Below are 26,771 nucleotides of genomic sequence, written 5' to 3'. Positions count from 1 at the left end.
AAATCCATTTTTATTGAAACATGTTATGGACAAGAGAAAAATCTGACATTCCCTAATTTTTACAGTAATGATTACTATAAAATCGCTGAATTACTCTAGTTAACTAAAATTTCGGTATAATACATTACGGTAAAAACAGATTATATGGATAAAACGAATTTTACGGATGATGCACCCAACGTGCCAAAACTTAATGCCGTAATTTGATTCGGAGTTTTTTTCAATGTACTTCGTTTCACAACTCAAAAAGTCTTATTTGTTTTTATTTAATAGGTAATATCAAAACAAAAAAAGAAAATAAATTAAAGTAGGATTTGGCTGGATAGAGTAAATTATGCTGTTTTTTCCTAAATTTATCCATAATTAAAATTTAAACTGATAGCAAATTCAATAGAACAATATAAAACAACATTATAGATTTTTTAATAAACAATTACTTTAATTTAAAATTATAAATAAATACATTTGATTCCAGTGCATTTAAAATATATGCGGGGTCTGCTTTTCTTTAACACGCATTTATAGATAACATAAAGCATAATGAAATAAACATGTTTTCCGACGACTTATTACGACTTATTTCAACATATAATACATTTAATTCCATTAAATATGAAATATTCGCCAGTCGGTATTCTTGTTTTCCTACTTATTACGATTTATTCAACATATAGTTCATAATACATTGTGTTCTATGATTCGATTGATAAATTTAGAGGGGGAATAAAAGTAATCTAGTCAACGAAAAATTAAGGCGGAGAAAAAATTCTAGTGAAATTAGTATATCGTATGGTAATGACATTTCTGGTTAAAAAATAAATTTCAAAAAATTATAATTCTGGTAATAAAAACCAAAATATACGGTGACTATTCCTTTGGTAATTTTGCAATTTTTCCGTTTATATGGTAGCGGTTTACATATAATTCAGGTTTTCAAAATTATAGTTCTCATTACCAAACAATTAGTAATAAATACAAAATTGGAAACTAAATTTATCCGAATAAATGCTTCTTATGCCATGCTCTAAGGTATCATGAAAAAATTACCAAATTTTACCACATAATATAAAACCTATTTCATTGTTAATTTTACCAAAAATTATAGCCAAAGCGCTTCGGTAAAAATTATCGAGCTTTTTTGTGTTCCTATAAAGTGAGAAACGTGGTAAGTTTTATCATATATTGGTAGTTTTGTCCATACTCTTTTTCACAGTGTACCATAGAACAGGGGGCAGCAAACCATATTGAAATCAGTTGAAACTTGTTTCTCCTTCCTAAATTATGCAACTGAATGTTATACACTTTGAAGCGCTTCTTGCGTTTTATGCATGATGATGCCCTTGCATATCATGCTCATATGCGTAATCAACTGCTCAATCATATGCGCAAAATACCTACAAAAGTGGATTAGATGCGCCTTACATGTTGCATGGTGCGTTATATCTGAATCCGTATCACATTTTCCTATGTGATGTGTGAATGTACGGAGAAGAACACAAAAATACGTGGGTTTCTTAGCACTTTTTTGAACAATTTTTAGTGTTTTTTTTAACTGCGCAGTTACGCTGACGTTAAATCTAGAAATAGATTTTGTTTCTTGCTAAATGCAGTTTTTGTATTAAAGCTTAAAACACTATGCTTGCCTTATGGTTCAATTTTCAACTTTAAGGTGCAAAAAGAATCGTTTCATACTGAATTGAGAATTGATATTCCTCTTGTATCTCTCACCGCTTTCTAGATAGGAACATAAACTGTAAATGTGTCTTCTAGATGTCATTTGGAGCTGTTTTTCATCTGAACAGGCATAGTTATTATACTACTCTGATGTTTAGAAACAACACTAGTGTAGCTCTCATTTCTTAAGTTCTTATTAACGCATCTGTACCCATCAGGATCCTATTAAAAATACAGTTTCATTTTTTTTCAAGAAAAGAAAATGACAAATCACAAACGTAATATTATTACGATTTTTTATTTTCTTGTAAAAATAAGAATTCTCTGCCTTACATAATACATTAATTAAATAATAATTCTTATTCTGGTCCAAGTCAAAGAACAGTAATTTTTCAAAGCTTAAGTGGCAGGTAATAAAAAGAAATATCTACTAAGTATGATTAAATAGGCGCTACTTTTTTGTTCTATCTATTATAACACATTAATTAAATAATAATTTTTATTCTGGTCTAAAATCAAAGAACAGTAATTTTTCAAAACTGAAGTGACGAGTAATAGATAGAAATAAAGTATGATTAAATATGCACTACATTTTTGTTCTATCTACCATAATTCATTAATTAAATAATTTTTATTCGGAACTGAAGTCATAGAACAGTATTTTTTTAAAGCTGAAGTGCTAGGTAACAGAAAGAAACAACTACTAAGTATGATTAAATAGGCACTACATTTCTGTTCTGCCTACCATTAAATATTAATTAAATAATAATATCTATTTGAATCTGAAGTCAAATAACAGTAATTTTTTAAAGCTTAAGTAGTAGGTAATAGAAAGAAATATCTATTAGTTATAATTAAATATGCACTACATTTTTGTTCTGTCTACCATAATACACTTATTAAATAATAATTTTTATTCGGGTTTGAAATCAAAGAGCAGCAATTTTAAAACTAACGTGATAGGTAACAGAAAGAAATATCTACTAAGTAGGATTAAATGGGCACTACATTTTTGTTCTGTCTACCATAATACTTAATTAAATAATAATTTTTATTCAGAAAGTCGAAGAGCAGAGCTTTTTCAAAGCTGAAGTGGTAGGTAACAGATAGAAATATCTACTTGGTAAGAATTAATAGGCAGTTCATTTTTGTTCATATAGGTATTTTTCATATAACATTTAGACCACGTTTTGTGACTGAGTATCGATAGATTATGGTTCATGCGACTTGGGTCTTTGCTTCCAATATAGCTATGGAAATGCAGTTAATCAATGCACTGAATATCAGTCCAATATTTTAAGCGTGCGAAATTTGGTCAATTAACGAAATAGTTAAATATTTTTAAAACTTTTTTTCATGCCTCATTATCGTAGTAACTATTTCGTAATAAATATTCGCGTAATTGCAACATTTAAAAAATTATAATTACTATTTTTAGAAGATGACGGCAATGCATGTTATCATGATGGCGGACGTTGCGTCTTCTTCCTTTTTTGTCCACTGATGGGAGGTACTTCCGTGAGTTCATGTCCTGGAACTATTGCTTCTACTTGTTGCATCACTTACGAAAGCAGTAATCTAAGAAGATCTCCTACAAAGCACCAAACTATTCAACCTCAACCTTATATACAACCTGCAGATGGCCTTAACCAGCGGGTACTTAGAAAAGATAAAGGTATAAGCTAAAGAACTTGCACAAAATTGGTACTGTGCTGCTTTTCAAATCAATGTAATAAGATCATCAGGAAGAATTATGTGTTTTTAAATATTTTTTTCTTATTTCTTACGCACATATTTTCCAAAAATCCTACAAGTAGTCAAATAAATTTACAAAATATATCGATATCATGAAGGAGCAGAAAAAAATCCTATATCCTATAAACTGTCCTTCTTATCTAATAACTGTTCTTCATGCGTAAAACAGCTATTACTGTAAAACCCTACGCTGTTAGAAATTTCTCAGTTAAAATGGTTAAATAACAATTTATTTAATCGTTATTTTACCATGTTCAAGCAAACAGTCAAATAAACCTAAATAAGATGGTATTCAAACTGTTAACTATGAGAAAATTGTTTAAAAACTGATTTCAGCTAATACGGTTAAACAACCAGAATTATTTCGGCCCATTTAATGAAGCTACTTAGTTCCTTGCAGTTGGGTACATATAGCCGAGATGGCTATTCTGTCAATCTCATGACCGATAGAACAGGGGTTTGATCCCAGTCTCGAGACTACTGTTTTTCCTACATTCCTTTACTATGAAGAGTTGCCAGTGTGAATTTGTTACTTGTCAATTTGATACTATTAGAGTACAATACTCTCTTTACGCATAGATGGAAGCACTATAAAGCTGCTTAACTATCCCCAATGTCCAGTTAAATTTCTTTTTTTCAGGTTTTGAAACCATGCTAGTTGTAAAAGGTTTAAAAACTGTATAGTTTTCCATTCATGTTTTCTTAACTATACTGTCTGTGAACTGCTTCAAAACCATAAAGATAAAAAGCGTTCTTCGCCGTAAACTTTACGGTTAATTGGATGGGCAAACTGCTGTCGGTTACTTTACCATAATTTTAGAATGAAAATTCTAACAGTGTACTAACATTTGTTTAAATCAAAATATACTGAAATCAAATAAAGATATTAAAATAAAAGAATTGTAATGGTTATAAAGTTTAGTTTTTTTTTCTATCAATGGAATTGTCTTAAAACTTTTCTATCGAGTAATTACACGAAGGGTTATTCTGGTCTCAATCGCAGGTATGATTATTTTTCCTTGGTTTGGTATTTAATAGAATGTCAGAGAGTCCACATCCCTGATGCCCATACTAAAAACAGGGAGACGATTATTAAGCTAAATAAAATGGAAAATAGCAATTTTCCATAAACTGAGTTCAAAAATTTTATGCTAGTTTAAAAGTAACTAAAGATATTCAGATTTTGCTTAAGAATTGATTATGATACGGAGCAAATAATTTGCAAATTTCTAACAACTCACCACGTGTAGAAACATAAATGCATTTGAGTTCAAAAATTTTATTTTTTAACAGATTGAAGTTTGACTATTATTGACGCAAATTAATAGTAAATTTCTAAAAACTCATGAAGTATGAAAATTCAAATGCATTTGGTAACCTACCAAATAGCTCTTTTGAGCTAAGCAATGGCTTTGAAGTTACCTGCTTGAACTTTTCCCTTTATATTAAACCACGAAACGTTTCGCAAGAATTTAGATCCTAAGCATCGGTGATCAATCAATCAATGATACACTCCGAAACACTATATTTTGATATTTGTACCTAGAAATAAACGAAAACATTAAGAGTGTGTGTAACTCTTAATGCATTACTGTTACACAAAATATGTCACAAGTGTGTCGATCAGAAGTAACGAGGACTAATCGATCTATTTACACTAAGGGACACTATATTCTGAAATTTTCACTAAGACATAAACATTAGAGCGTTCGTCTTCCAATGAGGTGAATCGGGTTCGAATCCCAGCAATGACTGGTCAATACGAATCCGCATCTTGCTTTCACCGACCACAGTGCTGGCGTGTAACACAAGCAGTGGCAGACGGATCATGCGCTAGAGTCCCTTTGCAGTCAAGCTAACGGTGGGAGGTTCTCATAGTCTTCCTCTCCATGTTTCATCAAAAAAATCCTCCACGAAGGCAAATTTCTCCCAATACTTGATTCAGGAGTTCCCTTGTCTTTTGAAGTGGATTCAAATTTGCAAGGCAACGAAGTTGAACATTAGAAGTCGAAACCCAAAAATTGGATGGACAGCTCAACAACGGTTATAAAATCGAAAATAAAACATGTACTCTATTCAACAGTCAAGTTTTCTTAAACTTGACAACGGTTCAAATGTATCAAGGTCATTTTTCCCAATAGCTCAACAATTGTTAGCAGATTTGTGGTTAAACCATGCTTCTTATCCAGTTTATGGTAATATGTTATCTGGAGGCGTGATGGCTAAGTAAAGAGAGCGTTCGCTTTCCAATGAGGTGACCTGGGTTCAAATTCCAGCGATGGGTGGTTGATACTAATTCCGCACCCGGATTACATCGACCACAGTGTTAACGTAAAGTATCCTCAGTGGTAAACGGATATAAGGCTAGAGTCCACTTGCCTTTAGGCTAACCATGGGAGGTTTTCGTGGCTTTTCTCTCCATGTAACGCTAATGCTGGTAAGTTCCATGAAAAAGTCTTCCATAAGGCAAATTTCTCCCAGTACTTGATCCAGAAGTTCTCTTTTCTTCTGGATTGGGTGCAAAATTACAAAGCTACGGAATTGAAGATTAATAGTCGTGAACCCAAAATTGTGTCGGTTGTTCAACAACGGTTATAAAGTTATAAATTGAATTTACCTTAACCACACCTTCAACTCCGATAATACGTCAATATTTGATATCTGTTTTCTTTTTTAAATGATCATTTACGACCTTTTACTTTATGACGGTGATTACTGTACATTCTCTATTTCATGACCTTGTGTTGAATAAAATTTAACAAACTTTAACGTTTTTCCTTCCAATGAGGTGAACCGGATTTGAACTCCAGTGATGGCTGACCGATACGAATTCCGCTCTCCGTGTAACGCAAATGCAGGTTAATTCCATCAAAAAGTCATCCACGAAGGCAAAATTTCTCCCAATACTTGATCCAGGAGCTCCCTTGTCTTCTGAACTGGGTTCAAAATCACAAGGCTACGGAATTGATTAATAGTAGTCTCAAACCCAAAGTTGGGTCGGCTGTTCAGAGATGGTTGTAAAATATAAAATAAAATCTGTTATATAATTTTGGTTGTTGTGAGTTTGTTGTTTTTATGTTTATTAATTACGATCTAACTGTAAATCATTAAGTTAAGTATAAATGCTTCGATGCTCAAATCCTTGTTTATAAGGTGAAATTCCTCATGATCTGAGATCTACATATCTTTATTTTTTTATTATTCTATCTTGTGTTTTAATCCGTTTTTTCTTTCCATTTTTGTTGCATGAAAGCTGTTTGTGGTGAAAGAGTCTACAAGCCAACTAGTCGAATTGTAGGTGGAAATACTGCGGAATTTGGAGAGTTTCCATGGCAGGTAATGCACTTTTCCTCCCCATTTATATCAGTGTGATTTTTTTTTTAATTAACTTGCTTTTTGGAAGGGACATTGGGGGCTGTTCCCACAATGAGAAAAAAAGTGTGGTAAAAATTTACAGAATATGTTAACATTTACCATGTTTCTGGCTCTATGGAAACACCAAAAATCTCAATGAAATTAATGGTGATGATTCTGGTAAAATATGATTTTAAAATACGTTATAAAATTCGGTCAATATGGTAAAAATTGGTAGTTTTATCCTGATACCTTAGAGTGTGGGATAAAAACCATTTATTTGGTTAAGGTTACTTTTTAGTCTTATATTTTTTACTAAATGTGCTGTAATGAGAACTATAATTTTAAAAAACCAGACTTTTCTGTAAACTATAAACATATGAATGGATAAGTTACCAAATGAATGGTTTAAATACCATATATTTTACTTTTATTAACCAGAATTATGTTGCTGTTTTTACCAGAAATACCATTATTATACTGTAAAGTATTGTTACCAGAATATTTTCTCTGTGCATGATGCAATTCCCAGGTTTTCTAACACCTAAGAAAATGCTCATTTTGGACTATAAATAACTTCAGTGCAGATCAATATAAACACTTTTAATTTTCAATATTTAAAAAAACTGAGCTTATTCTACCAAAGCTTATTCTACCTAAGTGAGTTCTACCTAATTATTAACATAAGTTGTTCCTAAAAGTCCTCTCTTAATTTATATTTTTATAATTACTGTCCAAAATGAAATCAAAAATTACTGTCCAATAAAGTAAGAAATAAAAACGTAATCACAGTTGTCTGTAAAATCTGTAAATCACAGTTAATCAAGATGGGTGCACAAAACGAAAAACTTGTATGATTCCGAGAGGAAACAGAAAGGAATCGAAAGACGATTATTAACAATTAAACAACTTAAAAGTTCTCCCTGCAATAAAACAGGTTTTGATATTCCGAAGCAACATTCCTCAATTGTGATTTATCATATGAAAATACAGTTTTTGCTTCGTCCTCACTTGAAAATTAAATTTCAACCCATATGATGTACACACTTTGTATTCCTTTTTGATTTGAATTTAAAAAATTTACATTAAGTGTGGTCTACACCTAGTGTGAAAAAAAAAATTCCATTTAATTGGCTAGATTTGAAGATTATAATTTTCGGAATTCTCGTTCCCCAAAAAGAACTAATTTCCTCTTACAATAGACAGATCGAACCATTATTGAAATTATTAAAAATGATATTTCAAATTGTGCAGTTTCGGCAACTAAATGTTTCAAAATAGTTTCAGTATAAAGAAATTATATTTTCAGCGAAAGGACATACTTTTTCAGAGGTTTAATTTTTTGATTATTCGAAGTTCTTCAAAAATCGACTTTGAAAGAAATTTTGGCTCTTTTATTTATTAATAAGTATAAATAGTTTTTGAAATTTTTTAAACGTCTTACATGCTTGATTGATTGATTTGTTTATTTACGTCGCACTAGAGCTGTACAATGGGCTATTGGCGACGGTCTGGGAAACATCCCTGAGGATGATCCGAAGACATGCCATCACAATTTTATCCTCCGCAGAGGGGATGGCACCCCCGCTTCGGTAGCCCGACGACCTGCACGCGAAGTCGAGCACTTTACGGTAGAACAGTTTAACGAAGACCAATACCGCACACCCTCGGTCCCTACGCAGACTGATCCAAGTGGTCCCCTACCCGCACACTGACCGCAGTCAGTGATGCTTGACTTCGGTGATATGCTGGGAACCGTGTCTTAACGATCAGTTCACTGCAGGACAAACGTCTTACATACAATTATTCAATAAATAACTTATCTATCTTACTTATGTGGAGTTATTTAAGCTTATCAGATTCGTACTATAATTTGAAATGCTGTTGTTGTCGTAGGCCATTAAGGCAAGTGGTGCGATTGCTCTTGTTTTGCAGCGGCACCATCTATTGCCATGAATACGTCTTCTGCCACACCCATACCATTCATACATCCATTCATTCATCCACAAATCGCATTTTTGAGCTGAACGACAGAACGATCAATCTCCAGCTCAGTACCACCAGAGGTACTATTTCTTATGGTAACATGAAGGACTTTGCGACCCGACAGATTTAACGTGCACCAGTCACCATTTACTACACGGGGAGTCTTCGGCCTGTTGGATTCGAACTTCCGTTCTCACGAACATAAGTTCAGAGCCCTTGCTAACCAGGCTATCCCAGCCTCTATAATCTGAAACATAATTGTTCCATAAAATAAAAAGTTAATTAATATCTATAAATCATTTTATTTAATTTTATGCCGACCGGCGTGTGTAGGGGGCAGGGAACTTTCCTTGCATCAGAAAGGTCCTGGGTTCGAATCCCGGGCAAGGCATGGATGTTTCTTTCTCTCTATGTCCTTTCTCCTTTGTGTGTGAATGTGACCCGCCCTATAAACGGGTTGTGGTTGCGTGAATGGCTTGGCAGAAGTCGATTTCTTGGCCATAGATGGCGCCACTGAAAAACAGGAACAATCGCAGCCCTAATGCCTCAACAGGCATACGACAAAAAAAAATAGAGATAATTTTATGTTTTGAAAATTTTGCTTTATATTTATTGAAAAATGAATGTTAATTTCTAACAATTTTCTGAACAGAACATTTGTTTCTTTTGCTAAATCAATAATGAATTGTGAAAGAACCTGGTTTGAACTAACAATCTAGTTTATAAGCGCCATGATCAGGCATTCTTTTATCCGTAAACCAGACCGAAGCCGTTACGAACAGACTTATTCCACTTGCCTAGAAGAAGGTAGGCCTTTGCATGAAGGAATTGAGTAGTCCGAACTAACAAACATAACTAAACTGAGCAGCGGGTAGATTTCTCACTACGTACGGGTTACTAAACTGCGCAGTAAGAGAAATACGAAAGATGTCACTACGTTCGGACCACTAAAGGATCTGATTTCTCGTTTATGGTAAACCGTGCGGAGGCGTTTTCTTTCCTAGGAGGCATTGCTTTGTTTAGTCTTGATCTACGAAGAAAGTAGGAGTTGATCAAATACCATAGTTTCTACTCAGGAAGAAGGAACACTTTTAGTTTACTTACTAAAGGAGAGTTTAACGCAGAATTGATTAAAATAAATTTTGTATTTATTAACTTGATTTGGATTTAAAGGAAACAAATAAAATTTCCAAACGGAATAAAGAGTGTTTTTTTAAAAAAAATTACTGTTAAAAGATTAAAAGAAAAAAAATTTCTATTGCGCTTTAACCACAAAATTTAAGGCAAACCCTAATTTTTTGTCATTTTATGCTATTCGACATTGAATTATTTTTTAATTATTTCCTAAATAAATTAAATGTCATTTATTAAATCTTTATTTGTGCGCAGTTTATTTTAATATTTGAATGATATATTTTTCATTTTATTTTTAGGCTCATATTAAAATCACCCAACAACAATGTGGAGGGGTTCTCTTAAACCACCATTACGTTGTAACTGCTGCTCACTGTGTATATAGGTATCCACGATTTAAATAAAATTACAGTACTTTTTTGTTATTGTTAACACTACATAATGAAAATGTTTGATATATTCCAAACTATAGATGCGTTTTGCATAAAACATTGTTTTTTTTTAAAGTCAGTTGATTCAGCACAAATATTTTGTTGCCGGTTTTAACAATAGTTAATTTAAAAAACTATATATGTTCTAGTGATAGTTTATGCCTTTTATACCAATATATTTGTCTGCCTACTTAAAGTGCACTACTGTTTTGATTTAGTATCACCTTACTTCTTTAATTATAGTAAAGCTTGTCTCTGCAACGACAAATAAGCTAGAAACTATTGTAGCTAATAGACCTTATCGAATACAATTGTGCATCGATATTTTACATGCTCGTTATACTACCTCAATAGGTCAATCTTAAAAATAATGCACACTCGTGAAACATTGACGTTATTTCAGAAGAAGGGAACGTATTTTCGATGAACTTAATTTCTTAGAGGAAATAAAAGTAGGGGAGAGAGGGGTCAATTGTAACATTTTTTACTTAACTATTTTTAACTAACAAAAAATCCAATATATTATTAGTATTAACTGACAGACGAGTAAAGTAGACTATCCTCTACTAGAAAAAAAAATACCTTATTTTAAATGTTATTACATTACTTATTAACAATTTTTGACAGTCGTGCACTTGTTACAATTGTCCCCACTTACGGGGTCAATTGTAACAGTTCATAAATTCAACTAAAACATAGTTAATTATGCATATTATCATAGTTGTGATACATTTGTTTATTGATCAAAATAGTAGTGATATTTTAGGAGTAAAAATAATAATGAGCAGAGACCTAAAGGGTTAAACTTTTAACTTTAAGGGGTTAAAAATTTTAATTTATGCTGTGAAAGGTGACAAATAAAATAATGCACATGCAACATAATATAAATGATATAGGAAACTATTGGTGGTTCTTAAAGAGTTAAGTAATGGTTTGTAAACATAAGATTATTTATTTTCAGCTGTTTCAATCGTCCCTTTACTTATTGTTGGAATCGTCCCCAAGAAGCCATTTCAGCTTCATTTGTTAAAAACAATGCTAGTTAATTAACAAAGCCAATCTTTTTTTTTGAAATGTTAATTAAGGTGTCCACTTACATATTCGGTTAATAATTTTTATTTGTTTAAACAAAATTACTTTGTTAAAATATAATACTCTAATACCAAAAAAGTACTTACGTAGCATGAAAATATCTTTTGTGATGTAACTCTTTCAAAAGTACATAAAAAAGGTTGCCATCAGGGGTGCACATGTAGATTTATTAAATACACCTAGTGCGCCACCTAGGCACCAAATCTAGAACCCGACACCCGAAATTTTTGCTCTGTTACAATCGTACCCTGTTACAATTTACCCCACTCTCCCCTACATTAAACAATTTAAAAATTGCAAGTATTTGATAGTTTCGCAATTCGTAAATTAAACATTCGATGTCAAAAAAGGCATAAAAAGTTGAAGGTTAAATTAGCTAAATCAAGAAATATGTTTTGCAATAACAAATTGGCTAATTTAAACATGAATATATAATTCGTAATTATTCCCTTATGGTTAATGTAAGCCAATTTCTTATTCAAAACCATTTTGAACATAGATGAAAATTAAGTCCTCCAAAGTTCGTCTCCTTAAAGTTGTGAAATAATTACTGCAATTTCAAAGTAGTTCGTAGTCGCTACATTTAAAAAAGGTAGTAGAAGTTGTAGATAACTACATTTTTAACAAAATAGTTGTAGTCCTATTAAGCTACAAAAATAATGTAGTTTTTCTGACCACTAACCTTACCCTTTCAAATTGAAATGAAAATTGCCCAACCTAGATCTGTAAAAGCTGATAAACCAAATGATATTGTATCTTAGAGATCTAATTTAAAAATCCTTTTGCATCGTTATTCATTACTTTATATATTAAACACTCTTCACCAAATCCTCCAATTTGAAGATATATCATCATCATCCTACAATTTTAAATTTTCATAAAGTTTATCAAAATAATATCGGTATAGACTGATAAGGTAAAACGATTTGTAGAGAGGGGGCCTGATTGAGTACCATTTTTGCGTAGCTACATTATTTTACAGTCTGCAATATTTCTTAAAAATCAACTTATAACAACATCAATAGAAAGTCTTCACACTTTATACTAGTAGTAATAATGTCAAGATTTTTTGCCGGTACTTAAACTTAATTAAAGCAGAAGTGTCAGAAATTTTTCTTATGCTAAAACTGTCGTAAATTATAACATTTGTATTCATGTAAAATGTAAGCAAAACGAATTATATGAATTATTTAAAAATGTTGGTTTCTTGTTAAATAGGAGTTTTAATTTTTTCCATCTATGAAAATAGTAGTGTTTTAATTATTGTAATCTGTTATAATATCTGTTATAATCTATAACTGTTATAATATCTGTTATTATAATCTATATATCTGTTATTATAATCTATCTAATCTTATTATAATAGCCAATTATCAAATTTCAATTCGTATCAATATATTATATTTTAAAACTAATGTTTTAAGTAAATTTAATATTTCTATGAAACCTAACATCTGTTTCTATGTTTTTAGAGCTTTATTACGTGATGTTATCGTTGTTCTGGGAGCTTATGATATACACGATCAGCGCTATCAATTGTTACCAGCTCAAAAGTTTCGAGTGGTTGAAAAACTCTTACATCCCAACTTTCGTTTTTCGCCTTCTCATCCTGATAGATACGATGTAGCTCTTATACAACTTGATAGACCTGCACGATATCAAGAGAACGTTCTTCCTATTTGTTTGCCTCCTCAAGGTTGGAATTTTGAAGGAAGAAGAGGAATCATTACTGGATGGGGAAAAACTGATCCAGCTTTAAGTAATCACTTTCTTACTTGGATCTTAAAAATATTATTTTAAATATCTAGGCTGTAATTGTTTTCATTTAAATTAACATAATTCATATAAGGAAATTTAAGAATAAGGTAAAAACATTATTCTGGGCAAATTGAGTTTATTATAATTTTAGGATTCCTGTACTTTTAGCTTTCTAAAAATATATTACTTTTGTTTGTACTCCAATTATTTACAAAGTTATGTAAGTTTTTGTATCAGTTATATCATCGAGGTGATAACAGTGGATAGACAAATGATTTTGTCTTTAAATGCGTTTATCTCAAAATCAGGTTTTTTTTCACATTTTACACCTTCTTAAACATCATATCTATGTTGTTTTTGAAGTAATAATCTTCACTTTTTCATAGTGTTTATGACTATAGGACACATGTTTTGATTGACCGACTAAGAGAAAGAAGTCGAATTTCTTTTATGCATTTTTTTTTTCGCAAACACAAATGCGGAAATTTTTAAAAATAAGATTTTTTTAAACTACATTGATCCCTAACTCAGTAGTATATACATTTGCTTTTAAGATAATAGTTCAAAACATAGTTGATAATGAAATCTTCAAAGGTTTATTTTTGTTTTTGTTTTATGTAACAGAAATTTTTTTACAGTACTTAGTGCATGTGCAAAAAATACCTCAATTTTATCAAAGAATTGTCATATAAAATTAAAATAGTAATAATGATCATTTTCTTGCTAGTTTTATAAGTTATTGCAGATAATAAAGCAAACTAGTTCTTTAAAATTTTATAATAGCGTTTAAAAAAAATTTCGAAACTGGTCGGATACCTTAAGTATACGGAGATTATATAAAAACAATAGGAAACTTTAAAAAGTTTTTCTCAATTTCGATCAGACACAAAAACGTATTTACTTGTACTCACTTGGATTCACACTTTTGACGAATTATGATTTCTGATCCTCTAAATATAGAGGGCAGTCACTAAATATGGTCCTAATAGTTGTGTCAAGAGATCGATTCAAAGTTTGGAACCCTTAATATTAATTTTACAACTTGCGAATTTCGCAGAAACTCGAAAAGTTTTTAAGTGAATTTAAAACTATTTGCACACAATTATAAAATTATTTTATCGAAAGATAATTCCATAAAAAATAAATTTTTTAATAATTATTTGTTATTTTTTTATTATCTTATTTAATAATAGTCGAACATTTTTGAATTGGAAGGTATGCCAATTTTTCATTGTTTAGAAGAATACTATTCTTTATATCTCAAAATACAAAATTCGAATGAAATTAGTCGTATAGTTATTGAAAAAACAAATTTTAAATATCTGACTTTATTGAAATTCAAATTTTCAGGAACTGTTTCACCAATTTCTTTCAAATTTTGTTTCTTGCCATGTAAAAAATTACAATCTTTAACAAAATTTAAAAATTTGTATCCATACTAATTCAAAATTTTTCGACTTTTACTTAAAGAAAACAAAAAATAATAAAAAAATTATTAAAAATTATTTTTTGTGTGGAATTGTTTTTTAATAAACAAAATTATAACTATGTGCAAAAATTTTTCAATCCGCTTAAAAAGTTTTCAAGATATGACTTAACATGCAAAAAGTAAAATTAGCATTAAGGGTTTCAAATTTTGGCCACTCTGGTGACCAAACTATCTTGACCAAATTACCAGATTGAAACACTCGTTAATTTGGACATCAGAAATCATAATCCGTCGGAAGAAAAGGTGTGTTTATACTGAACGACTACGTTTTTGAGTCTGATTTCGTAGCATGAAATAATGACAGCACTAATTAATTAGCATAGTTAATTAGCAATAATTAGCATTCAGATTGTTCAAGTATTTGAAAATCTATTCATCAGATCAAAAGTTATTCTGGAAGTTTCGTTTTTTTTCACCTTATAATGCCCATTTTAATAAAAAAAGTATCTGAGTACCTGATGTGCATAAATATGCATCCAAAAGTACCTGATGTGCACAAATACGTATATCAGGTGTCATTAAGTATGCATGTAGGCTACATATTTAATTAAAACCAATATTTATTCAGAAGCATTACGAGAACAATTTTATTATTTGTAGTTGTACGTCTGTTTTTTATGTAATACGAAAAAATCCGCCTGATAACCTTTGCCTATTTTATTCCACTTTTCATTAACTCCACCAATCATTAATGAAGCCAAGTGCAGAAAATAAAATAAATACTTGACTGTTTAAATTTTGTTGAGAGAGTAAAATTGCAGAACAACAGAAAATATATCGAAACAATCGAAATAATTGTTCTATTGTGTTGAGGTCTTTTATTGATTTCAAACAAATTACGCCTAATTTTTTTTCGTTCTTCTAGTAAATAAAAACAATAGAAATGGTAAGCAAGACAATTTTATTAAGAAAGTATGGAGTTGTAAAAGAATTACAATATAAATTCTCATACAATATTTCAGAAACACATATTTGTGTAAGGAGAAATAACTTCAATAAAAGTCCTCTACTTCATAATAAAAATAATCTTGTAGTAGGTAACTCAGATAGGTTTAAATTTTTGTTCATTTTAATACGAAACTAGTATTGATTTATATAAATATTTTAAATTTTAATTTCAACACACATTAAAAATCTTTTACGAAATTTAATGTGTGTTGTTTTTTAATAAAAAATTTTTGTGATGAAAATTTTTTTTTTTTTGTGTTTTGTAAAATTTTTGTGATTTAATTTTAAATTCGTTTTAAGTTTTTTCTACTCTAATTTTTTCGAATATATAGCAGTGAAAGTATTAGCTAAACTGTCTTGCAAAAAGACCTTAAAAGTCTGTGTAGGGAATAGATATTATAACTCATTCAAGTGATGTATGTTTTCAGCAAGTGTTGTAAATGGGGTTTTTTTTGGGGGGGGGGCGTGGGGATTCTTATCAGTAGCACCTGTTTAATGTTACTAAGTGAATGCATTTTGCACATGGCAGCTTATATATATTTTAATAGCTTGCTAAACCTACAAACCATAATAAAGGCACGTATGCATTAGTATGTATATTTCAAATTGAAGAATGTAAAAAAATGCGTGTTTCATGCTTTGACAATGCTTGTTGAAAACGAACAATGAGATAAAAGTTGAAAATGAATTGAAAATAAAATAAGGATTATTTAATTTTCAATTTAAAAATAATGATTCATTTCAGAAACATACAGTTGGCAAATAGGCTCGACTGAAAAACCTATTACGGTTAAGATGTGTATGGTGAGGAAATCATGTCCGTAAACATGCGAAAAACTGCAACTGTGTGGAATCAATCAAGCATAAATGAGGGAACTAGAAATTAAATGTAAATAAGTTTTTTTTAATAGTTTGATCTCCCAATTAGAAGTCGTAGTTGGATGCTTTAATAAGATGGTACCTCTATTTCCAAGGAAGTTCGCTTCTTCATTACTCCAAAAGCCAGAATGCCTAGACATAATTTGAAGAACGATTTTTCCCTTATGCCTAATTTACAAGAGGACTGGAAACAAGCTCCTGAAAGCAGCCTTCTGACATCACAACTATGGAGAAATACCCCAAAAAGCCAGAATGCCTAGACATAATTTGAAGAGCAATTTTTCTCTTACACCTAGTTTACAAGAGGACTGGAAACTAGCTCCTGAAAGCAGCCTTCTGACATCACAACTGTGAAGAAATACCCCAAAAGCCAGAATCCCTAGACATAATTTAAAGAACAATTTTTTCCCCTACATCATTTCTGAACATAAAAACTTCGTTTTGCTAGGATAAGCGAAAATGACCCAAGTACGTAATCACGACGTGCCTAATTCCTGCTCTGAGTCGTAATTAACTTCAACCGACAATATTGGGAAACATCAGGTTTTCGTTCCTCTTGTGACGTCACGTGCTTGGTGTCAAGCCTTGTTGAATTGGGGAGTATTGGTCTCTAGGAAATCTCAGCTGTCAGTGGGTATGCAACAGAAATCATTAATTAATTTGATAGCTGCTTGAAAATCTGCACAAAAAAAAGACTGGTTTTCAAATTTTGTGATGAATAGCTAGTAACTACTATAAGGCTAACATATGGCAACCACAACTTTAGTAATGTTTCAGAACATAATAACTTGTATATCTATTTCAATTTTAAATACTTCATTAATTACAGTGAAAAAAAAGTCATGTCAATTAAGAGAATAGAAAATCACAAATTAGCTTTAGAATTCTAGAGTATAAAAATCATTTCTCTAAAGATATGAGGCTTTAGAATTGTTTTAAATGAAACCGTTGTGATCCATTCATAGAAGCTTCCGTTATATAATGCTGTAGATAAACTTTTGACAACTGTTGATAATGTAACTAATTTTCCAATTGTAAGTTAAATAAAAGTCTGAGAGTTGTTCAAAATTAGATATTTAAACCAGTTTAGAGTAAATACAACTAATCTGTCACCAAAAATTCTATATTAATTTTACTAACGGTTGTGTTAAAACTGTTTGTTATAAAGGGTTAACTGTTTGTTAAAACTTCTTATGCATTGAATTACTCCATACTAAAATCCATTGAAGATGCTGTAACTCTTTATGAAGCTAGAAATGTAGTTACATAACTTTAACGTTTTAATGAAATTTCAGGTAATAGGTATGGAACACGCCTCTTGCATAAAGTAGAAATACCAATTATTTCTAATTACGAATGTGAAATGTGGCATCATTGGAAAAGAATTAATCTCCGAATCTTTCCGGAAATGATGTGTGCAGGATATGAAGGTGGACGAAAAGATGCATGTGTGGTGAGAAATATTAAAATATTATCAAAAAAATTATTTGCTAACACAAAATTTTTATACATTTATGTGAGTTCCTGTCATCAAATTGTAGCTCCTTTGCTCAATATTTCTATCATTCAAAAAAAAAAATCTATACAGCTCCCGAGCTAATGATTTCAAATTATCAGCCAGTAAATTAGTCAAATATCAAAAGTATTCGCCAATTTTCAAAAGATTTCATCAGATGCAAATCTTAACAATTTTTTATGATTATTTTTTTTCCCACAGAAAACTATTTTACCGTAGTTTGTCCTGGACTTATATTACTTGGACCCAGTTCTAATTGGTTGTGCGACGCATCTACCGAAAACTAATGTAATCGAACAAAAAATACTAATTTGTTTAGAAAAATTCATTTTGACGTAATTTTGAGGATGGAGTTAAATATATATTTTTCTTTCCAGTGGAAAAAATCATTCGCCAATACTTTCGCCGAAACACAATTTTATTCGCCAAATTTACGATTTTGTCGCATTTGGCGAGTTATCACGGGCCTTGCAATGTTTGAAAACCTATTTAAATATGCAAGAATTAAATATAAAATTTCGTTTTTATTATTTTTAAAAAAACAAATAATCTAGTTGAATTGTTGCTTAAGTTAAAAAAAAAAATTTCAGTTGAATTAGTGCATTTAACCACTTAGTCAACCTATATCAATAGCCAGAATTACCTCATACGAATATCCGTGTATATTGGCACTTGCTAGTCAAATACAAAGCTGTACTTTTTCTCACAAATCATTTCATATGGTTTCAAAATATACTCATACAACAATCCTCTATATTTAATATTTTCTATATACTCATACAACATTAACTATCCAATATTCTCAGAGTGAATAATCACTTAATAATAACCAAAAAAAACAAATAAAATAACCAAAGTGTGTTTCCACAACGTATACTCTAGAATCTTGCTCTCATATGCTTAAAAGGCTTCTATCTGAAGTAAATGATAAATAAAAGCAATAATTACCTCTGATAATAAGAATTTCCAGAGAGCAATAAAAAAAATTTTTATTTAAATACTTATTTTTATAATCATGTAGATTCAAGTACATAATATTTAAAAAAAATATTTGCGTTTTGTAAACTTGAAATGATTATGATAAAATGCTTCATACTCTGGTCACAATACAATATCATAAAAATATTCATATTTTTGCAAAGATTTCGAAATTAATTTTAAAAGAATCGTATTTTACTAACCGAAAACAATTCAAATAATTATTTTTTATCTATATACTGCTTTTCCTAATTTGAAAAGTCTGTATAACTGATTTAATTTGATATCAATGAACTAGTTTCATTTACACAGAGATCATGATTTGGTAAATTATAATATTTTAATTCTAATGATAATTACCAAATGAATATTAATTCAAACAAACATAATTTACATGCAGGTTAAAAAGGAACAACATTGCCGTCTAATCTTCTAATTTTTATTCTGACTGAAATTATTCTAAGCATATTTCTTCTCATATCTAAAAATTTCACAGAATAAAATTCTCACATAATGTGTTTACACGTATTCTAAAACCAAAACCGTTGATAATAGTGCCAATCTAAACTCCTTGAAAATATCAGCTGAATGTTATAGAAACCAAAGTTGCAAATAATATTTCCTCAACGTGATTTGCTCTGGTAGATCAAATTTTCATTTAGATGAAATTATGTATATTTTTCATTCAAATAGTTTAGATAAGAGTTAAGCTAAATTAGCTCTCAAATTGTTTTAACTAGAACGTTATTGTTATGAGAGAAAGCCATATTTTCTGTCAGAAAAATGGAAAATTATCGTATTTTAAAGTAGAGAAAAAAAATAATTTTTCAACAAACAATCACAGGCGCATTTTCACTTTCATAATAAAGGCACAAGATACGTATTTGAGTTTTAAATAATATACTGAGTATTAATTACCAAAAATATTGTTACTTTAATTCGCAAAAAAAAATTATCTCACCTATATTAATTGCATCAGCCGGGTATCTAGCCCAGGTCACCTATATGGCAGACGAACATTTGACCAATACTTTATTTTCTTAACTTATCTTAACATCGATACTTTATTATCTCAATTGTTCTACCAAATATTTTTTTTCATACGCAGAAAAATCAAAACCTTACATTTTTAAAAAAATACAAGTTTTTATAAATAAGAAAAAGAAACTAGAAGATAAAAAAATATATATTTCAGATTCTAGTCTCAAAGTCTAAATTTCAATTTAGTTCGCAAGTTACGGTTAGAAATATCTTCATTGTAAACCATTTCTAAGTTAGATTTACTTGAATTTTATAGCATACGAAATAGTTTCCAAATAATGTGAAGGCCAAAAATTTTAAACCATTCTAAAACTTGAAGTGAATTAGAAATGTATTCATCCTTTTTGGGCCAAAGGAGCGTAAAAGCAACATTTAAATGATTTTTTTTTATTAACTATCTGATGTATATTTGTCATTAATTTTATTTTTTTGTAATTGTCAGGTGTTCTGAAGGCGAAAACATGTATAAAATATTAGCAATTCAATTGAAGTAAACACTTCGTGTTGATAAAATTTTAAGTTACGCTAATTTGCTAATTTGAGACGGTTATTGACAATTTTAACTCTTTGAAAATTCATATTTATTCAATTTAATATTAATAATGGATTAAAGTTGAAAGCTCTGTGAATAAAATAAAAATTAAACGACGGTTATTTTTATGAAACTGTTTAAGCAAACTGTCAACGAAAAAGATTGTATTATTTAAAAATAATAATAATTTCACTAGTATTTCCCATTAAACTTTTCCGTTCAAAAGAAAATAACCCAATTCATCAAAAAAGAATTTATTTCTCTGATAATCATTCTCAATGTTTAGAACGGTTTTTTTATTTAAATGAAAACAATAATTTAGCTTATTTCAATCATTGTCAGTTTAAGTATTATAGCAAAAACAAATTTGGAGCTAGATTAGATGTTTGTACTTGACCTGTGAATTAAACTGTCAAACATAATTCCTACTCTTAAGACTATTACTGATAAAACGATGACAAAATTAATTAAGTAATCAAAAATAATCAATATTATAAATCAATATTTGTAATGGTTCTTTTTTGTTTTTATTTAAATTCAAACGATAATTCACCTTATTTCAATCAGTTTCAGTTTATACATAACAACAAAAACGAAATCAGAACTAGATTAGAAGCTTCTTATTGACCTATGAATTAAACTGCCTAACATCACTTCTTGTCTTAAGACTATTATTATTATTCAGACAATTTTTGGAAATTGCTAATGAACTTTATTTTTTTAAAAATCAATCACCAAAAGAAGATCAATCATTAAGGGTTCCGTAGCCAGAAAAAATAGGGAGCAGATAGTGTTGATTACTGAAGGACAGTTGAGTTATTTGTTATTATTTTTGTTATGGGTTTAGATTTGGGTACTTCTGCTTTCGACATGGTAACTGGTTTTTACTAAGTAGAAGGGTTTTTTCTTCTTTAAAGTTAGCATATAAGGACTCTTCAAGTGCTCATAATATGATCATTTTCATTTTACTGAAAATAATTGGTCCTGGAAAAAAAATCAAAACTTCGCTTCAAAACTATTTAAAAGATAAATAACTCACCTTGAGCCACGATGGCTCAGGGGATAGAGCGTTCGCCTTCCAATGAGGTGAACCGGGCTTGAATCCCAGCGATGGCTGTTCGATTCGAAATACGCATCCGGCTTGCTCCGACCACAGTGCTGACGGGAAATATCCTCAGCGGTAGACGGATCATGGATCCCTGTCCGTCAGGCTAACTGTAGGAAGCTTTCGTGGTCTTTCCATCAAAAAGTCCTCCACGAAGGCATATTTCTCCCAATTCTTGATCCGGGAGGTCCCTTGTCTTCTAGATTGGGTCAAAATTACAAGGCTACGGAGTTGAACATTAGTAGTCGTGAACCCAAAAATTGCGTCAGCTGTTCAACGACGGTTATAAAAAAGAAATGAATTTTAAAAAAACCTCAACTTGATTCCCTTATTTGGTATTAATGATCATAGCGGGATCTCATTAAATGAAAGGGACACGTTTATGTATCAAATTTATAATCACAATTTTTGCTACGTGGAGAATCATTTCGTTGCTGTACACTGTCACATTGAGATGCAAGGACTCTTATCACTCTTTTACCTAAATTTTTTTAAGCATATATACTGCCACCTACCGTCGAAACACTTATCACTTATGTCTGGTGAAACATATAAAACCTGCAATTCTAACATTTTATATATCATACAATCCTTAAAAGTATATACAGCTGTGCTACATTAATAGCAGTGTTAATTTAGATATTCAAACAGACAATAAAAGCAGGAAAAAGTAATAAAAAGCAATAAAATAAAAGAAATGTGTGTTTGCAAGACACACTTCTTCAGGGTACACACTGCCTACAAACACGCAGGAGCCTTTCTGTTGTCAGTGGAAAAGCCAAACCTGAAACTGACAATGCCTAGTGCTGTCTTGCAAACACATATTTTTTTTATTGCTTTATATTACTTTTTCCTGCTTTTATTGTTTATTTGAATATCTAAATTAATATAAAGCAAATTTGGTTTTAGCAGCTTTAGGTGCTTTTTCATTTTGATTCAATGTTTTAATTGTTAATTTACTTCTTTATCACTTTTGTTTTCAGTAAATTGAATTCATTTCCTGATTAGATGAAAGTGTTAATTGTGATTTCTTTATAATAGGGAGATTCTGGAGGACCTTTAATAGTTTATTTGGATGGAAGATGGACATTAGCGGGCATCATATCAGCTGGATTTGGCTGTGCTCAATGGAGGCAGCCTGGAATATATCACAGAGTATCATTTACAGTTGACTGGATTTCAAAAAATATTAAATTACCTAAAGTGTCCTAAAACTCAAACATGCAGGAGAACTTTTACAAATTTAGAAAATTGTATATAGTTGTGATTACGTTAGTGTTAAATCTATTTTTTTATTTCAGTAATTACTGCAAATGTATAAAGCACAAATGTATAATTAAATTGCTTAAACATACAATGAAATGACGTTATTAGTACAAAATATGAACACATTACTTCTGTAGTACATATTTTTGAAACACTGTATTGTAAAAAAAAATTTCTCATAGTCAATTGTCTTTTATTGTAAAATTATATTTGTTTTATTTTTTTCTCCCAGGATTAATTGAATGGAATTGACAAGTAGTATTAAAAGTTCTTTTTATTCTTAAAAATATAAAAAAAATTTTGATTGGGTAGTTTATGGTTTCTATTAAATATTATTTTTATTTCAAGGGTTTTTGATGAATCAATAGTTAAAATCTAGATAATTATCAAATTCATATTTTTGTCTTAAACAAAAGAATTTTTATGCATTCTTTTCATTTTCAAAGACAATTTCTTTTTATTTCAATAAATATTGCAAATATATGATGCACAAAAGTATGATTGAATTGCTTAAACATGAAATGACAGGGCGACATTATTACAAAAGATAAACGCATTGATTTCATAGTGTATATTTTTAATACATTATTTTGTAAAAAGAATTGTTGTATAGTTAATTTCTTTCATTATAAAATCATACTATTTTCCTTTTTCTCTTGAACGATTATTACAAAATATTTGACAAATAGATTAAAAAATATCTTAATGCCTAAGAATATAATTTTTTTTGTGTTGGGGTAATATATAGTATCAACAAATTATTAATTAGATTATAAGAATTTTACGTAAAATTCAAAGTTGAAATGTAAATAATTTTTAAGTTCTTATTTTTGCATAAAACAAAAGAATTTTTATACATTGCTTCATTTTGTAAGAGCCTTTTTGTATTTCATTAAATAATGCAAATATATGATGCACAAAAGTATGATTAAATTGCTTAAACATGCAATGGCAGGGAGACATTATTACAAAAGATGAACACATTGATTTCAAAGTGTATATTTTTAAAGCATTATTTTGTAAAAAAAAATTTTGTGTTATAGTTAATTGTCTTTTATAATAAAATAATTTTATTGCCCTTTTTTATAAGATTATTTAAAAATATTTGACAAATAGTATTAAAAATTACCTTAAATCTTAAGAAGTGATTCATATTATAGTTTCATTTGGATTATAAGGACATTACGCATAATTCAAAGTTTAAATGTAAATAATTTTTAAATTCTTATTTTTGTTTATAACGAAAGAATTTTTATACATTCTTGCACTTAGTAAATTAAATTTCTTTTTGTTAATAAATATTTGAAATGCATGTATGATGCAAAAAAATATGATTTAATTGCTTAAGCAGGCAATGAAAGGGTGACAAGAGAACAAAAGAAGAGCATATTAATGTTAGAGTGTATATTTTTTAACCATGATGATGCGAAAAAATTGTTTTATCATAGCTATTTTTTTATAATAGAATGATATTTTCTCCTTTTCTCTTATAGGATTATTATAAAATAATTAACAAAAAGTGTTAAAAATTATTTTTAATCCTAAGAGTATAGAATCGTTTTTGATGTGGTAATTTACAGTTTTAGTTACTTTAATTATTTTTGAATTTTGAATTATTTTTGAATCATTATTTGAATTATTTTTGAATTTTCTTTTCGTAAAATCGAAAGTTAACAACTGAATAATTATTAAGTTCATATTTTATTTCAAATAACGGAATTTTCATGGATCTTTTCCATCTGTACTATAATTTTCTTTTTTCAGTAAATATTGCTTATCATCATATCATACACAAATGCATAATTAAATTGTTTAAACAAGCAATGAAATGGTGACAGTAGTACAAAAAATTATTAGATTATCATTAAATTTTATATCTTGAATTCATAATTTTGTAACCTATTTCTTGCATTATTTCTGATAGATCAATGCAATAGATTAAAATAAATGATGCAATATTAGCTCAGATTATTAAGTATTTAAGTTATTTATATAAGACAAAAAAATCCATCTTGTTTTCAACTTCAACTAATATAAATTGTTCTACTAATTAATATGAACTAACTAATAATAAATAATCATGTTAGTAATATGAAAGATCATTTGGTTTGGAGGCTTATGCTATATATATATTTAAGGTATAATATTTATTATATTGTATTTATATTTATTAAAATGTTTTGTTTTTAAATTTTATGTATCATAGCATCATAAATTCAAACTAGTTTATTGTATTTATTTTTTGGATAGCATTAAATCCTATCAAACATTGATTTTAGATTCAGTTACATATTTTATTTCATTTTATAATTTTATAAACGTCGTTGAACAGTAGACTCAATTTTGGGTTTACGACCACAAATGTTCAACTTCATAGCTTTATAATTCTGAGCCGAATCCAGAAGACAAAGAAACTCCTGGATCAAGCGTTGGGAGAAATATTTTGCCTTCGTGGAGGGCGTTGGCTGGAAGTAACCTGTATTTGCATTGCAAGAAGGAACGCTTTATCCCCTGAATCACCATGGTTCCAATTTATATAATGTCTTTATAAATATGTTTGCAGTCACAATGTAGTTGTTTTTCATTTTGTATACAAAATATGCTTTACGTAGACGAATAAAATTTTGCTTTATTTTTTTAACTGTGAATTAGATCAGTTTTCCTTAATATGATTTTATACCATTATAATTTAGAAAGGCGCTTTAGCTCAATTTTAAATTATTGAGATAGTCTGAAAATATCCACTCTCATCTCTCACTGTGAAAAATATTTTAAAAAAAGGAAAAAGACTGGAGTATAACAAGAAAACACGGATTCCTTAAACTTTTTTAGTAGCTAACACATCTTTCTTTTAAATTATGTCATTGCAAAAAATTTAGCAAAGAACACATGGACTTCTTCTATTCTCTTCTATACTTAGTACTCCTTCCATAAAACTGTTTGCAGCATAATGTGTATTTTCGTTGAGTGTTAATTAAAACGCATTTAATAAAATTAAGCACACTTCCTTTGTATGTCCCTACCAAACAAATAAAAAGAAAACGAAAAGAGAAAAATTTAGAAAATTTTGCATTGCTTTCCTTGCAATGCGTACTAACAAGGATTAAAGAAATTATTCATCAATTCTTTGTTATATTAGAGCCTTCTACACGAAGAAAACAATTATGGTAAAATTACCTTAAAATTTCTAGTAAAAATAAGCATTATTCTGGTTAATAAAACTAAAATATTCCATATTTAAACCATTTATTTGGTAATTTTTCTGATCATTGGTAACGCTTTACCAGAAATTCTGCTTTTCAAAATTAGAATCCTTATTACCACATATTTAGTAATAAATACAATACTGAAAAATAAATTTAACAGATTAAATGATTTATATGCCATGCTCTAAGGTAGCGGCGGTTCCCAATAAGAGCACTGGGGTTCCAAGAAACAGGACTTATTTTAGCCAATGGTATATGAAACCGTTTATTGCATTTATAAAATTTACTTTATTTGTTATTATTAAGAAATTATTTAAGTAAATTCCGAATCAAATAACAGTATAAGGTACCGGCTCTCAAGGTGCCGGTACTTTTTAAATCAAAATCCATTTTTACCAGAACATGTTTCAAAACATAAAATCTGCTATACCGTAAATTTTACAGCGTTAAGTACCGTAAGTTTTTACGCAAGATGCATCCAAAGTGCCGGTACTTCATACCACAATTTGATGCGGAATTTCTTACAGTATAACAAATTTATATATATATATATATATANTAAATATATATATATATATATCCTTAGAACATTATACTGAATAAAAATGAAAAAGATCAATGCCACAG

The 26,771-nt window shown here is 29.5% G+C and overlaps 2 protein-coding genes across 2 annotated transcripts in view; one reads left to right on the top strand and one right to left on the bottom strand.

Annotated features, from left to right (window-relative positions):
- The window catches only part of LOC107438528 (serine protease 33), a 47,612-nt gene extending 24,559 nt beyond the window's left edge, over positions 1-23,053 (top strand). Inside the window, exons 3-8 of the mRNA XM_016050836.3 lie at positions 3,113-3,349; positions 6,683-6,765; positions 10,203-10,288; positions 12,899-13,185; positions 17,796-17,953; positions 22,714-23,053. Coding sequence (XP_015906322.2) covers positions 3,113-3,349; positions 6,683-6,765; positions 10,203-10,288; positions 12,899-13,185; positions 17,796-17,953; positions 22,714-22,884 — 1,022 coding nt within the window. The 3' untranslated portion in view covers positions 22,885-23,053. The remainder of the gene's footprint in view (positions 1-3,112; positions 3,350-6,682; positions 6,766-10,202; positions 10,289-12,898; positions 13,186-17,795; positions 17,954-22,713) is intronic.
- Positions 1-26,771, bottom strand: part of LOC107450407 (uncharacterized) — a 477,566-nt gene that overhangs the window by 309,767 nt on the left and 141,028 nt on the right. The gene's annotated exons all lie outside the window — the stretch shown is intronic.

The sequence above is a fragment of the Parasteatoda tepidariorum genome, chromosome X1, assembly GCF_043381705.1.
Source record: "Parasteatoda tepidariorum isolate YZ-2023 chromosome X1, CAS_Ptep_4.0, whole genome shotgun sequence".
Lineage (NCBI taxonomy): Eukaryota > Metazoa > Arthropoda > Arachnida > Araneae > Theridiidae > Parasteatoda > Parasteatoda tepidariorum.
This window is presented reverse-complemented; position numbering and strand designations above follow the sequence as displayed.